General features: G+C 37.5%; 1 protein-coding gene across 1 annotated transcript; it reads left to right on the top strand.

Annotated features, from left to right (window-relative positions):
- The first annotated feature begins 581 nt into the window (after nt 1–581).
- pax8 (paired box 8) lies at nt 582–11,550 on the top strand. Its single transcript, XM_073839864.1, has 11 exons — nt 582–603; nt 3,430–3,595; nt 4,555–4,752; nt 4,851–4,927; nt 5,017–5,142; nt 5,890–6,059; nt 6,138–6,243; nt 6,510–6,752; nt 6,858–6,959; nt 10,063–10,149; nt 10,549–11,550. The coding sequence occupies exons 1-11, from the start codon at nt 582–584 to the stop codon at nt 10,617–10,619; spliced, it is 1,368 nt and encodes a 455-aa protein (XP_073695965.1). The 3' UTR covers nt 10,620–11,550.
- Nucleotides 11,551–16,668: the final 5,118 nt, after the last annotated feature.

Below are 16,668 nucleotides of genomic sequence, written 5' to 3' on the forward strand. Positions count from 1 at the left end.
CTCCGTTATACCGGAGGAACTCTAATCCATCCAACCTAGCAGCCAAACAGAATATGTGCCATTCTAATTGACACTGTGGCGTTGGATAAAAGCCGTCGGATATTTACATGCGTTTCCTCTCCAGAAGGTAAAACATGCATTAAATTTCATTTTGCGCATTGATTTGATGTGGATTTATTGGGGTCGGCAGCTGTAAACTTATTGATAACTGCAGATTGTTCAGACAACAACTTCTGTGCCTTATAGTAGGCCTATAACACGCAGTAAAACAAGCGAAGTCTCTTTAAAAAACGAGGAACTTGGCGTTAATAACTCATCGACTAAACATAAAGTGCTTACCTATCGAATGTGAGAGGCTGTTTGATGCAAATAGCCATTCATAAATATTAGGAATAATAAATATATAACAATAGCCGTAACTGTCAGGTTCACCATAAAATGTCCTTTTGCAGGGAATAAAACTATCCACGCAGGAATATTTTCACGCAAGACCTCATATGGACTAAAACACAACAAATTAAGTGAGAGTGGACACTCGGACATATAACCAGGACATCAAGAGACCAAGACTTCTCTGAGAAATGTCCAACACAACTGGGCGAGGTAAAAACAATAAACGAATTATTTTGAAATCTATAGCGGATCACATGAAATGTCTAAATTTATTCATTTAAATTATACTTACCATATAGACAGCGTAATGTTTATCACTGTACAAATTGACATTCAGTGCAAGAAGCTGCTCAGCGAATATCAGACAGACTTTGCTTTTTTATTTTATTTTGTTAATTTACTATCAGTTTAAGAGAAATATAGAAAATGTAAATTTGCCAGTAGTGGTTTGACATTTTATTATAGGAAGTTATGTGTCATATCGCTACATTTCCAGCAGACCGTGTTGGTCTAATGTTATATGAGGAATACTTGCTGATATATAGGCTATATATTTATAACAAATAACAAAATGAGATCCTTCCACATTCATAACACAAATCCGATTTTTGAAAAAAAATTAAAATCCTAATGAATTTGTTGTTGTTTAAATAGTTTATAAGACTGGAGTGCAGAAGAAGATAGCAGAAATCTCGAGAGGAGTTAGACTCGCACAGATATTGACTCTTCTTTAGAGGTTAATGGTTTAAAAAAGTTGTTGCTCAGTTCAACAATAAAAGCAATTAAGCAAACCTGCTCTAGAAACCACATTCTAACACGTTTTTTTTGCCGGTGTTTGAGTGATAGACATTTTGACACTGTTGCTTAATATTGACATTCGCAAAAAATAAATAAATTAAAATAATATATATTATTTAAATATATATATATTAAAGAGTATATATATATACCAACAATTTACGACTATATAAGATCGGCGATGAGAGATAAAGCATTCAGTTTTTGTGTTTGCCCCCGAAAACCGCTTTTCTCTTTTTTTTTACATGAAAATTAGCCTAATATATTTATAGTATTAACGGTGCGTTTTATAAGTTTGCTTTTACGTGCTATAATATGTTTTAAATTGTTTTATACAACATCATATGTAGCACTTCTATGGAGATGATTTTCCCCCTATGATTTCGGTTTCATATTTTACCTGAACATTTCGTTTTCCATGGTTTTAAACTAATGTACAATTTAAATTCTTTTTATATATTTAAGTGCTCAGTAAAAGACGATTATTATGGTCTAAATTTGTTGAAATTTCGTCAGATTTTTTTTCACCCTCATTGCGTTGCCTACTAAAATTGTACGCAAAAACTTAATTGTATGAAATGGCCCAAGTGTCCATAATGTCAGAAGAAAACAGATCTAACATTTGCAGTAAAACAAGTGAACATCCCTGTAAATAATTAGTTAAAATCATTTTGTAAGCTATATGCGCCATAGATTTTTGTAGTTCAGGCCATGATCCAAAACAACTCGCGTTAAAAACTCTTTAATAATGTGCATAACCAATTAAAATCCATCAATAAAACTAGGCTGTACGATTTGGCTGCGGGAAAACGAACGTAAAACGAACTTAAATTGGTACAGCATTTGGAATCTGTGTTAATGGCATGATTGTGTTTACATAAAATATTCCCAAACCATTATACACAAAACAAGCATTTTGGAAACTTGTACGCAGAATTACGCAAATGTCATTTGTTTTGTGAAAGCGGTATTTAAATAATAATAATAATAACAACAATAATAATGATGTTTTTATTGTGAAAATGCAGTAAGTTTTCTGTTAGGTTAGAGTGTGGCTTAGTATTTATATAACTAGCTGTTTATAAAAAAACAACAACAACAACTGAAATCTATGAAAGGTCACCATTTAGATTGCTCTCTCTCTCTCTCTCTCTCTCTCTCTCTCTCTCTCTCTCTCTCTCTGTGTGTGTGTGTGTGTGTGTGTGTGTGTGTGTGTGTGTGTCTATTCTCCTGGGATTTCTCTGCTTTAATATCCTGTCGCTTGCTGACTCTTGGCGAGGAGAGTTTGACACACTCCGCTAACACCGTTAATAGCACCGTTTGATGTGGAAATGAAAGCTGCAAAAGAGCAAAAGGGGAAGAAGAGACTGAATGGGTTAAATTAAAAGTGAGGCGCTTGTGAGAGTCACTGGTGCGGCGCAGCAAGACACACGAGCGCGGACAAATTTCGTCACAAAAGGGCGTATGGCGAAAACACGAAAAACGAACAGTAACATCTGCTGCTTATCATTAATTCTATTATCCAGACACTAAAAACAAAACAATTATATTAGTAATAATGATTACGTATTACTGAACAATAGTTCTCTTGTGAACATCGTATGTTTAATATTTCAATATATTTACATTTTAACAAGTAAGCCTCTCCATTATTCGTTTCCACTAATAAAATTGTACATGTTTTATAGTTTTAATTGTCTTAGTAGCCTAGGGTTACGTACTCAAAGACAAAAAAGTTAATGGCTAATCTGATAATAGGAGTAGGTCAGCTCATATATTATCAGAATTTCTTCTATATCTGAGGCAGGTTTAATGCAGTCACTAAATACAAATATTCTAGGACATCTGTGTTCCACAGAAGCATGAGATACAGATATGAAACCTTTTCCAGCAAACTTGCACAGAGAGGTCTAGACCAGAAGCTGTCTGCATACAGTACTGGAGCTTTATATGATTGCTTTAAGTGTGGAATAGGTAACTATTTATAGTATAGTAACTAAGAAAACATTGGAAATGCTGAAGACATCAGTAGATCTAAGTTTGTAGAACCTGGAAAGGTTTTATTGTGGACACTGTTGAGAATGTACATCACTTTTTAAGAGTGTTAATGTGAGATTTCTGTAATGAGGCAAAATAAATTCACCTGTGCTGACAGAGGCAGTGTTCATTGTGCACGTTTGTGTTTGTCTCACACATTTGGCGTGATGTTTATGTGTGTTCATGTCCTTTCACCCCCAGGTCATGGGGGTCTTAATCAACTAGGTGGCATGTTTGTGAACGGACGCCCGCTCCCGGAGGTCATCCGGCAGAGGATTGTGGACATGGCGCACCAGGGCGTACGACCCTGTGACATCTCCCGCCAGCTGAGGGTCAGTCACGGCTGCGTCAGCAAGATCCTGGGCAGGTAAAAACACTCACACACAGACACAGACACATTCATGCACAGGCACAAACACAACAGGATGGCCCAAACACATTCACTTATTTTCAACTTTTCCTCTTTTAGTGTTGGTTAAGTCTCCTCTGCTCCACTGTCAAACACTGAATATGTAGAAAATGCTATATTGGCATTTGTTTTTTGTATTTTCAGTTGTGTTTTTCCCCCTATGGATGCTGTAATTTGATCAGACACAAGTTGTTTTAGCATATCTGACATTCAGCCAGAATTAGGGTGTATGTTTATTGACAAAGCTTGACAAGTGCTAATTTGCTCTAAAGTAAGCATCCCATATGAAGTATTCCATATCTATATGTGATCCTAGACCACAAAACCAGTCAAGGGTCAAAGCTGAATACATAAGCTTTCCATTGATGTAAGGTTTGTTAGGATATGACAATATTTGTCTGAGATACAACTATTTGAAAATCTGAAATCTGAGGGTGCAAAAAATCTAAATATTGAGAAAATCGCCTTTAAAGTTTTCTAAATTATGTTCTTAGCAAAGCATATTACTAATCAAAAATTAAGTTTTAATATATTTACAGTAGGAAAATTACAAAATATCTTCTTGGGAACATGATCTTTACTTATCCTAATGACTTTTGGCATGAGAGAAAAATCAATTATTTTGACCCATGCAGTGTATTTTTGCCAATTGCTACAAATATACCCATGCTTCTTAAGATGTTTTTTTTTTTTGGTTTAGGGTTACATATAACGTTACACACAATATACAATCTATAAGATGATGTACAGCACAGTGCATGATATACACATGCAGAGTGAGCAGACTGAGAGTAGAGTAGAAATAAGTGAAGAATAAGTGAGCAGACGGGTGACAGAAGGAAGCAATGAAAGCAGTCAATGAAACTCACTCCCAGCAGCTGCGTGTACATTTTGTTTAATGGTTGCTTCTCCTTCAGGTACTATGAGACAGGCAGCATTAAACCAGGAGTCATTGGGGGCTCAAAGCCGAAAGTGGCGACTCCTAAAGTGGTGGAGAAGATAGCGGAGTACAAGCGGCAAAACCCGACTATGTTTGCTTGGGAGATCAGAGACCGACTTCTGGCCGAGGCCGTTTGTGACGGTGACACTGTGCCCAGTGTCAGCTCCATCAACAGGTACTGAGCACTGACCTCATCAAAGGACATTACAAATCCCAGAACGTGCTTGAAAATCTTCTATAGTCCTTAAATTATGCTGTTTTTTTCTCTTAAAGGATTATTCGCACAAAAGTTCAACAGCCATTCAACCTGCCTCTCGACAGTAAAGGCCTCAGTCCTGGACATACACTGAGTAAGAACATTCACTAATTCACAATAATATCTGATTTAGTTCAGTGTGGTTAATGTAATAAAGTAATAAACTGTCTGTTTGACTCACAGTTCCCAGTTCAGCTGTCACTCCTCCAGAATCTCCTCAGTCAGACTCTCTGGGTTCAACCTACTCCATCAGCGGCCTGCTGGGAATCCCACAAACCAGCACCGAGGGCAAGAGGAGCCACGATGACAGTGAGTCTTAAACACTATTAATAATAGCAGAACCTCCAGACACTAAACATATCCCAGTAAAGTTTAATAAACAATGACATACTCCAGTGTTCCTTACTGCTATTTTCATTAGGTATAATTTTGATCTTAAAACATTAAATTCCAGGTAGGATTAGGAGATGTGTTTAGGAAAAATGCATGGCTGGAATGAGAGCAAATCTATTGAAACTGGATTAGTTGATGCATCTTATTTAGCGTGAGAAAATCTTTTACTGTCATTAGTGGAATTTGTATCTGCTGCATCACATTTTTATGGTTTTGCAGAAATGTCTGTACACACCACCTGAAAGCTGATTCAATAAGCTTAACATTGTTGTAAGGTTTGTTAGGATATGACAAAATTTGGCTAAGATACAACTATTTCAAAATCTGGAATCTGGTGGTGCAAAAAATCAAAATATTGAGAAAATTGTCCAGATGAATTTCTTAGCAAAAAATTGAAAAAAGTTTTAATATATTTATGTATAAAATATCTTCATGGAACATGATCCTTACTAAATATCCTAATGATTTTTGGCATGAAAAAAAAAAGATCCTTTTAACCCATGCAATGTATTTTTGGCTATTGCTACAAATATACCCATACTACTTAAAACTGGTTTTGTGGTTCAGGGTCACATGTGACGCTACACACAAAATACAATCTATAAGATTTTAAAGAGAGTCTGTTATCAGTAAAGAAATAATGCACTTTCTTTGGTGTTTCAGGTGATCAGGAGAGCTGTCGGCACAGCGTAGACTCTCAGGGCAGCGGAAGCGGACCCCGGAAACAGCTGAGGACCGAGCACTTCCCATCCCAGCACCTGGAGTGCGGCTTTGAGCGTCACCACTACAGCTCCGATACGTTCAGCCAAACCGTAGCCGGCAAAACAGAGCAGGTACTGGAGCAAAATGCTGTCCCGATCACTGCGCATATACACATAGATGTTCAGCTACTGACTCTCTCTCTCCTGCAGTCGCTCTATCCTCTCTCGCTCATCAATGGCAGTTTGGATGAGGGTAAAGGTGCTTCAGCTATCAGTCGAAACCTAGCAGCACATCAGGGATACACAGTGGTTGCAGGTAATAACCACAACAGTTGTTCTGAACAGAACAATATTTACAAGAGAAGCACATTTACTATATGAAAAGACACTTTCAGTGTGCCATTCCAGTGTCCTCCTGTATTGCCTAAATTCATAATTCATATTTGATTGCTGCCATTTTCGTCATCGATTTTCATATGTGCTTATGCTGTCTGTGATTATGGTGATCCATTCCGTTGCACATCAATTAACATTCATACATTCATTTTTCCACCTGTCTGTCAACCCGTTGCTCCGCCTCAGAAGCTCTACAGCCCCTCCCACTCTGTCTAAAGCAGGAAATGTCACCCGAGGTGAACAGCTCAAGCCCCTCCCCCAACATCACCGCTAATCCAGCCTTCCTGGAGCTCACTTCCATTTCGGCCCCGTCATCAATGCCCATCTCTAACAGCTGCAGCAACGTCACTCATTTATCTCATGGCTTCAGCTCATTTTCCCATCATGCCCCAGTGCATGGGCAGTTCAGCAGCCCGCCACTCATCGCAGGTAAAGCTTCACACATCCCTCATGCATCCGTCATCGCAGTTTCCCCACCTCACCAGTGTTTTTGGTACTATAAGACTATAAGAGCGGATTTGTTGACTGTTTCAGGCAGAGATGTGGCGAGCTCGATGCTGCCTGGTTATCCTCCACACATCCCCTCAGCCGCACAGACGGGCTTCTCATCGTCCACCATCACTGGGATGGTAGCAGGTGAGCAAGCTTTTTGCATTCTCATGCATTTAACATGTGTACGTTAGGGCAAGTGTCACTATTCAGAGTGGATTTGTTTCTATCAGACACGATTATTCAAATAATGAATGTAGATTGTACTGCTGTAGATGGATGGGTTACAGCTGAGGTGAGACTGTATCTGGTCTGGTTGTGGCGTAACAGAAGGTCATGTGCTCGAAAATAGCTGCAATAACACTCATTCTAACCTTAAATATCTAAATAAGGGCAGGAGTTAATTAAAGTAATGAGAACATTTTGCACTTGTAATCTCTTTATTTTTTCTTAGGGGGATGTATCTGAACCACCAAACTTCAAAAGGGTTCAAAATTAAATTCAAAAATTGGTGTGAAATACAGCAGATTTGTTCAATTAAGACAACATTAAAATCATCAAACAGCACACCTGGCTAAAACACATAAAAAGTACATGTAATCTGGATTATGTAATTGGATTTTATTACATTTTAAAATACTCATAATCAGACATTTTTTTGAATTATATGTTTATTATAATTTATTTGCACAATAGCAAGAAATTATTCATAATTTATTGATTGTCCCTAATTCCTCTTATCATCTTTTCCATTTTAGCCTTGTTCTTATATGTGACCTTGGACCACAAAACCAGTCTTAAGTCGCTGGGGTATATTTGTAGCAATAGCCAAAAATACATTGCATGGTTCAAAATTTTTGATTTTTCTTTTATGCCAAAAATCATTAGGAAATTAAGTAAAGATCATGTTCCATGAAGATTTTTTGTAAAATTCCTACTGTAAATATATCAAAATGTAATTTTTGATTAGTAAAATGCATTGTTAAGAACTTAATTTGGACAACTTTAAAGGTGATTTTCTCAGTATTTAGATTTGTTTTGCACCCTCAGATTCCAGATATTCAAATAGATGTATCTCGGCCAAATATTGTCCTATCCTAACAAACTATACATAAAAAAAAGCTTATTTATTGAGCTTTCATATGATGTATACATCTCAGTTTTGTAAAATTTAACCTTATGACTGGTTTTGTGGTCCAGGGTCACATATATTCAGAAAGTCTTCAAATTTTGTGGACCTTCACAGAAAGATCAGTCATAAATCAAGTGGTGAAATAGCATTTGACCACTGATTTATAAAAAACATTTAATTTTTTAGATTGTATCAACTACTGATAAACACATTTATTTTTTATTTGAATTAATACTCAGTAGATTATTTAACCATGTAGTTCTGTATTTAGAAGGCTTTTGTCTTTCGAACACATTAAATGCATAAATTCACAGAAATGATTTAGTCATTTTGCCTCTTTCACTTAATATATTTACTTGAAGTACCCCTGAGATTTTAAAATAAATATTCTATTAATTATCACATTTGCATGTTCATTATTTCACATGCAGGTAAACAATTTTTTATTTGACTGATTCTAAAATTATTTGTTTTACTTTAACATTTATGATTTAATTAATTATTTGCTTTTCATTAAGCCCATAGACCCCCCTGCAGTTTTTTTTATTTTTTTTTTTTTTATTAAACCTTGACGTAATGTAAGTTTTAATGTTGGTCATGTTGTTAATAACAACAAATGTATATTTTCTTGCTCTTTGTATTATTATGTCAATATGGCATGAGATTATCCTATTTAAATCAATGTGATAAACGAGTTAGGTCAAAATTTATCTAAAAGTAATCTGATTATATTACCTAAAATGTGTGAAGGATTATGTTACTGACTACAATTTGTGTCATGTAATTTGGAATCAGTAATGGATTACAATTTGTAAGTAATCTACCCAGTTTTGACTATAGGTCTGGGCCAGCCAACCACAGAACAGCCTAGCAACTGCACAACAAATCCACAACCACAAAGGCAGTCAATGTGATTCCTATTTATTAAAAAAAAAATCTGTCTTCCTTTCTGCATTTCACCCCTACTCTAGCTTGTGTACTAGTCTAGTGTAGATTTAAACTTGCCACTGTATGTTATGAATCTGGCTCTTGTGACAAATTACTTATAATGTTTCTCATTTGGATAACAACATCTGCTCAGTGAGCTCCAAATAAATGCATAGCAACAATCCAGTGCTGGTGAGTTGCACACAGGCACTCGCATTTACTTCTGAAAATGTAAAAATCTGGTTTTGTGATTCCACGTTCTCATCAGTGCAGTTTCTCTAAAAGCATTTGGTGATAAACATGGTGCAGTGTGAATGTGAAGAGTGTGTGAGAGCGCCGGGAGGGCGGTTTAGAGATTAACAGAGGGACGGGTGGGTTAATCAGTAGCTGATTTGCTGTGGTAGAGCAGGTCCGGGCGAATGGAGGGAACGGAGCAGGAGTTCCGCCCTGCTGCCCGTGGCGGCCCCTGTCACCCGACCACACAGCGTCACAGGAACCACACTGGGGCCCCACTGAGGGATCATGACTATCAGTCCCAGAGAGACAGAGAAAGACAGTCTGAGGTGGAATGCAAGCCCTGAATGAATGCACAATCTATATGGAAAGCATATACAAAGAGTATTTCCATTAAGGAACAAACGGCAGGAGGAGCGCGAGGCAAACGCAGCAGAGCTCGATGGAGCTGCTCAGACTCTGATGCACTTTTCTTTTTTCATATGAAGTCTGCCCTGCCAAGCGCGAAATGAGAGGGTCTGATTTATTATTTTTCTGGTGGGCTCGCTGAGAGGAAGCGTTCATACACAATTACTCACTGAAGGGGGGGATTCAATCCGGCTCCCATAATTACCAATTAGATATTGGAATGTTAAAAAAAAAGAATGGCAGAGGGAGGCAGCGAGAGCATGAAAGGCTAAAGGAGGAAGTGAGGGATGGAGAGACGCTAAAGCAGCCTGACTGTATGCACCAGTGAGCAGCCGTCCACCTGCCCGGCCTGTGGGATTAATGGTTTACAAGCGCCTCTAACCGCCAAGTGAATGATGTGCTAGAGCCCAAGCTGCTGAAAGCACAGACAGACCCGCACAACACTTACAGGACGAGAGCCTGAGTCTGAATCTGTTCTCATCGAAGGAGTTTGTTGCATGCTTGTTGTCTTTTTTTTGTTGTGTTTAATGGATATGTGTTTACCTGCAGGTCCAGAATACACAGGCCAGACCTACAGCCACGCGCCATACACATCCTACAGCGATGCCTGGAGATTCACCAACTCCAGCATATTAGGTAGGCTACGTCGAGCGTCGTGTCTCAGAGGACTTTTTTGTGAATGTGGGTGTCTCCACATGGTTAGTAGAGGGAATTCGCTCTACATGTGACAAATAATGACTTGCATACGGCCAAATGGGACCGCTGTGCCCTTCAACTATTGCGTAAAGTTTCAGTCACATGTCCTCTGAAGTAAGTTTACCTTCTGCTAACTTTTTGTGCCTTCAGGCTATTGAGCGTTTCTGTGGAAAGAAATAATGCCACAGTCACAAGACGGCCATTAGCTCTCCAGCTCGTGATTTAATTAGAATTACAGAGCAGACCAATTGAAGTTTCAACAATACAAAATAATGTAACAAATGTTCTACTTTGGGTCCTCACTGTAACTCTATAACACTTTGATGTCTCCCCCTGCAGGTTCCCCGTATTACTACAGTTCAGCCGCGAGAGCGCCGCCTCCCTCCACCGCCGCTTACGATCATCTCTAGTACCAGAGAAGAACGGAGATGAGTTTTACAGTGGAGTGTCCAAAGGAGTGAATAAAAACGAAAACGTATTGACGGACTATACCTTTTATTGCCTGTAAAACTAGCCTATTTATGTCTTTTGTTAAAGGCCCGGTTAAAGGCCATTTACAACCACACGTTTACATCTTTATCCACCAGTCAGAGCATTTCTTACCTGTCTTTTTTATTTCTCTGTAGCCAAAGACATTTCTGCAAACTGTTTTTAAATGTTCATGAACAGAAACCCTTCAAAGGACACTTAGCAGCTGAAGTGCACACGGTTCATAAATAGACCTACTATGAAACTGACAAATATACCCATACAACTAAACTATTTAATTTAAAATGAGAGCCGAACATGATGAACATGTTTCACTGATCGAGAAATTAAGTAAATGGCATTTTGTGCGCATGACATTTTGGTATTGAAATCAAGCTAAATCAATTGATATCGAATTGGCTTCTATTTAAACGACATTGAAATAACACGATGTTAACAAGCGGATATTTCTGTCTTCGATGTGCCGCATTTCACAATCGTCCACTAAATCCAAGAGGATTATCAAACATCACATTCAGAGGCCGCATAGCCCATTCAGTCCAATCCATTACAGAAGTTTAATGTTTTGGGGCAATATGTAAATAATGTAGAGAAGGCAAAACCCTATTAAAATGAAATTCATTTATATTCTACACATGATTATTAGGGCTGAACCGTGTGGGGATTCGTTTTAAAATGTTTATATTGTCGCTTCTATTTTTTCCATCTTATTATCATGCTTATATTTCTGTGATTGAACGAGTTTTGAGTTTCAGAGATTACGTTTTATTGTACTGTTAATTATATTATTCAAATGTAAATTAATAATTTCTACAGAATTATTTTGAATTAAATAAAGCATGACAAAGTCCACTCGTGTGCTGTCCTCTTTTTTTTGTCTTGCACAATAATAATAAGCGTAATTATATATTCCATATTGTCAGAATATAAGAGCAAACAGCTTGAATGATTATTCTTCAATAAATCAAACTTTAATGTCTAATTGCATAGGCTGCTGCTAGATTAGGGTAGTTGGCGCTGATGATTATGGTGTTTCTACTATTTTCCTGTTAAAAAACATAATTTATTATGTTGCATATTTTTCGCCAGTCAGCGGTTTAACGAAACACATGAAAGGGACAAAAGCAATGATCCAGAAAACATGCGCATCTGTTTAATTTCCTTTTTTATTTTCTGCATCACGTACTTTTATTTGCAATTATTTCTCGCCTCTTTGTGGCCTCATTATAATGGCTCTTTAACGAGGCCACGGTTCGACGGTGCCGCGGCCCACCTGGATCCAACGCGCGCGAGTGATGAATGAGCGGCCGTTTACACTCGGAAACCGAGAACACGAGCGCCTGGGGCTCCGGTACACGACGAGAATCCTGAACAATAAAGACACTGACCGTCGAAGACCCTGGATATTTACTCTGTTTTGTATGAGTACTGAATGTTGTGTAAATATACCAACGGGAGCGCGGGAAATGTTAATAACATCAGTTTAACCGTTTGGAAATGAAGTAGGCTAGGTCTAAAATGTAAAATAACACACGAGCATCACCTCCCTCATGTGACAGCTGTTTTTCTCTTAAGTTTATATTAAACATTTCCCATAATCTATATTAACCATTTTGAATTACAGTGTGTAGTAGGCTAAGGTAAGAAAGAGAATTGGTGTTTATAGCAAAATAAAAGTTTACAACAAGTACATTTTATTAGGCCTAGCACACAAATTGTAACAAATGAAATCGTACATAAATCAATTATCTATAACCCAGACATCTAAAGTCTTGTAAAAGGTCTTCTAGAAGGCAAGTAGGGGAGAGTGGGGGCGGTTGCAACACTTTTTGCATTTCCTTTAGTTTCTCAGAAACTGTTTGCATTAGAAAGCTGAAATTTTAATACAATAAAGCCACATCTGTCAGCTACTCACCCATATTGCTAAAACATGTGTACATATGATAATATACATACAATTTACACTTAAATAGACAAAGTGAAATGTTGCAATCGTCCCCACAATAGGGGACAGTTGCAACATTCAATAAAATGTAATTAAATCATTCTTAAATATAATTTTGCAATTTCTTTATAAAATTACAATTATGTAATTTTATGGCAAGCTTTTAAATAAATATTGTGGTAAGGGACAGCATTTTGGGACGGTTTCAACAGTGTGTTGCAACTGTCCCTACAGTGATAGCCATGATAAAACTGGTATATTAGCTTGACAACATATTACTGGCACACGCTAGCTATGCCTATTAGAAGCTAAGAACGCACAGATTAAAATGTTATGTTTTTACAATGCGTCACACAAACAACTTAGACACTATGACCAAAAATCTCTCTAATCTTTAAAAAAATTACTTTTTTGCAGAGAAAATGATTTTTGGTAGAAGGACTGATCACATGTGGCTGATTTCTGCCAGGAAGTATGAGGGGCCAATAAAGCATGTGCAGTATGAATATCATCTCTGTATCTTATTCCTGCTTGAAGAAATAAGCAATGTTGCAACCGCCCCCACTCTCCCCTATAAACCGTTTAGAGGCAAACCCTGATCGCCAACCATTTTGGAAAATAACTCTTGATTCCGCTCTGCATGTAAGCTACCGTTTGCTTTTTTGTACAGTTACGTTTTGACATCAAAACCTGTATTTCAAACCTCACTTAAACGCTTTGTCAAGTTTATAAAACAAGCTGCTTTTTCGTAGTTTTGTAGGCCTATTTTCTTAGCTTTGTTTACTGAAAACATTTAAACGTTTCTGTTCAAGCACGCAGAAACGAATAACCAGGAACAAAAATGTAAAAATGTACAAGTGTGTGTGCCTTTCATGGAGGCAAAAGTGACACAAAATCCCCTCCTGCCATCAACTTTAAAAAATGTCTGCCAGCTCTGCCAACTGGGCTCCTGCCCGCTGCGTAATGACCACAACTATCAAACCTTGATGCTGCTGAAATCCAAAGAGAGTGAGAAAAACAAGAATGTGTGGCCATAAAGGCAATGATAATACTTCCTCCCTGTCTCTTTTAACAGCCTCTTTCTGTATTTGTGCCTCATTCACAATGTTACCCCTCCCTTCCCCTCGCCCAGAGCGACTCTAGCCCTATTAGCATGGCGCTCGGGCTGTCGGTTTGCCAGTAATGAGTCCGGCAGCACAATACGGGCACCGGGCTGGAACAGCTGAGAGAGGACAAAGCCTCTGAAAATGGGGCTGGGCAGAGGGCACAGAGAGAGAGAGAGAGCAGGGCCAGGAGTGTGTGGGCATGTGTTACTATCATCACAGGAGCCAAATAACAGGCAGACAGGGGCCCTTCAGGAGCTCTAGCCAAGAAGGCAGCTCACTGTTGGTGTGCTAATACTTCATGTGTGTTTCAAAGAGAGGCCAAACTTTTACGCTCCCTGTCCTGCACCGCTCGCCTGGAAACTTTGCGTTTGTAGTCAACAACAAACTCCAAGTCCCCTCTAGAACCGTCGGTCTGCCAAAATAAATTAAGAGCCGTGTCAGCTGACATCATGAAGCTGTTCTTCCTCAGTCTGCTGGTTATTTGTGGGTGAAGAGGGTCATTGTAGCTTTGACAGAAGCACTTAACCCAGATTGGGTGAATGAACCCACCAGCCTCATTAATTGATTTCAACAGCAAACACTGTCAGTTTATGACATCAAATTTGCAGCCTTTTCAATGGCAATTAATTAGTGATCAGTTTTGTTGAGCCTATTGTCCTCCATAGGGTGTTTGGCTTATGTGGGGTCGACAGCATTCCTCAAAAGTACAGATCCAACCCTAATAAACCTGCATAATAAACAGGTTCATTATGAACCTATGAATTTGGCCAATTTTTCTAATTGAAACAAAAAACACATTGTTCACTAAACATCCATTTCAATGGAAAAAAAAAAAAAAAAAAAGATTTGACCAAAATAGAACAATCGCTGATTAACCAAATGTATCTTAACTTTAATAATATAATTTGTTGTATAATTTCACACCAATTTATTTCTGATGTCCATTAAAATGTCTAAACATTAATATTAATTATTATTAATATTATTATTATGTGACACTGGACCACAAAACCAGTCATAGGGTCAGGTTTTAGAAACAGATTTCTACATCATCTGAAAACTGATATAATGGAATGAAAATAAGCTTTCAATTAATGTATGGTTTGTTAAGACAGGTATTTGAAAATCCAGAATCAGAGGGTGCAAAAAAAAAAGAAAATATTGAGAAAATCACCTTTAAAGTCGTCCAAATGAAGTTCTTAGCAATGCATATTAATCAAAAATTAAGTTTTGATATATTTACAGTAGGAAATTTTCAAAATATCTTCATGGAACATAATCTTTAAATAATATCGTAATAATTTTTGGCATAAAAGAAAAATTGATAATTTTGACCCATACAATGTATTGTTGGCTATTGCTACATAATATATAGCTGTGCGACTTAAGACTGGTTTTGTGGTCCAGGGTCGCATAAGGGTTTTGAGTTATTATTATTATACAGTGATTCTAAATAAATTACACAAAGGTAAAACAAAAAAAAAATATTTTAGATTTTTTTTTTCAGTAAAAAAAAACGAGTAGTAATTTTCAAAATTAAAAAAAAAATTGTTTGTCACAAGCAGCCTGCATAAACATTGTGTAAGAACATTAAAAATGGGCAGGAAAACTGTTTTTGAATACCAAATACCTATTTCATAATACATAGGGCACTGCCTGTGCCTGCAAGTTTAGGTGAAAGTTTTGTGGTGAAAGAATGACCTGTGTTGTGGTAGCAGACAGTAAGATCTTTTATTTGCTTTGCTTTGCAAGTAAAAGTTTCTGTGTAATAAATGTAAATCTGCAATATGACATTATGATTTGCTTTATCTCTCAGCTTCTCCCTATAGCAGGTATTTTTAATAGTGCTGTGGTTGTGTTTTAGACCTAATAGTCAGAATTATACCATATTTATCTACTTTGTGTCAGAGGCCGCTATGCTCCATTTGGCACCAAACGACAAAAACAGTAAAGAGGCGTGATTTCCACTGGACTGAATGCAGGGTCTAAATGGGATCATATATTCTTTTTCAGGTATAATGTTCGGTATTAGAAGGAGCTATACTACCATATTTTAAAGACCTATTTAATTTTTTAAGAAAGGTCAATATTTTAAAGGGGTCATCGGATGCTCTTTTACATGTTGTTTGAACATTAATGTGTGTACACAACCACCCTACAATGATAAAAAAAAATGTTCATCTTTAAAAGTAATATCCCTTTTTAAAATCAGGTCATTCTCAGCTTCTTGTCGGTGTGCCACTCCCACAATATTTGATTGACACGAGCCTTACCTTAGACCCGCCCTCACAGAGCTGAAACAGTCCGACTCCGATCACCATTGTGTTTACTCAGGTGCAGGGGAAGACAAGAATGTCTCCGATTGATGTTTTAGGTGTTCTGTTGTTTGATGTAATAATGAACACAGCAGCCATCGTTGAACATAGCAGTCATTATTTACTCCCGACATCTGAGCCGCTGAAGATGCAGAGGACTTTCGTTTTTGAAAGGAAAGCGCCAATCCTGATCTAAACATGTCTGTTAATGCGAATCATTTGTGATGTAGCTTCACCCACAGCAGAAGTAAGTATAAGGGTTTTTATGCATCTTTCCAAATTGTCTTTCTTAATAATATGCTAGTTAGCAAGTTTCGCTGCTAAATGCGGCTAAAGTAAACATTACCGCTCTTCATCTCACGGTAGAGAGGGCGGGGCAAGCAGAGCTCATTAGCATTTAAAGAAACATGCAACCTAATAGCTGGCTCTAAAAAGGGTTGATTTTGACAAGGTAAAAAGAGTGTTTTTAACACCACCATTGAGAAATTTTAACCAAAGCATGTTATAGACTTCTCATTATGACCCCAAAGAATCATATCAATGTGTGGAAAATAGGCATCCGATGACCCCTTTAAAAATGTGCCATTAAAAATCTTTATGTTCA

The sequence above is a fragment of the Garra rufa genome, chromosome 5 (genome assembly GCF_049309525.1).
Source record: "Garra rufa chromosome 5, GarRuf1.0, whole genome shotgun sequence".
Taxonomy (NCBI): Eukaryota; Metazoa; Chordata; class Actinopteri; order Cypriniformes; family Cyprinidae; genus Garra; species Garra rufa.

Excerpts from the sequence above, each read along its gene's own strand:
- pax8 (XM_073839864.1), top strand. The coding sequence starts at position 582 with ATGTCCAACACAACTGGGCGAG. Across the intron at positions 3,596-4,554 it reads GTCAGCAAGATCCTGGGCAG|GTACTATGAGACAGGCAGCA; the intron begins GTAAAAACACTC and ends CTTCTCCTTCAG. Across the intron at positions 6,060-6,137 it reads TAGCCGGCAAAACAGAGCAG|TCGCTCTATCCTCTCTCGCT; the intron begins GTACTGGAGCAA and ends TCTCTCCTGCAG.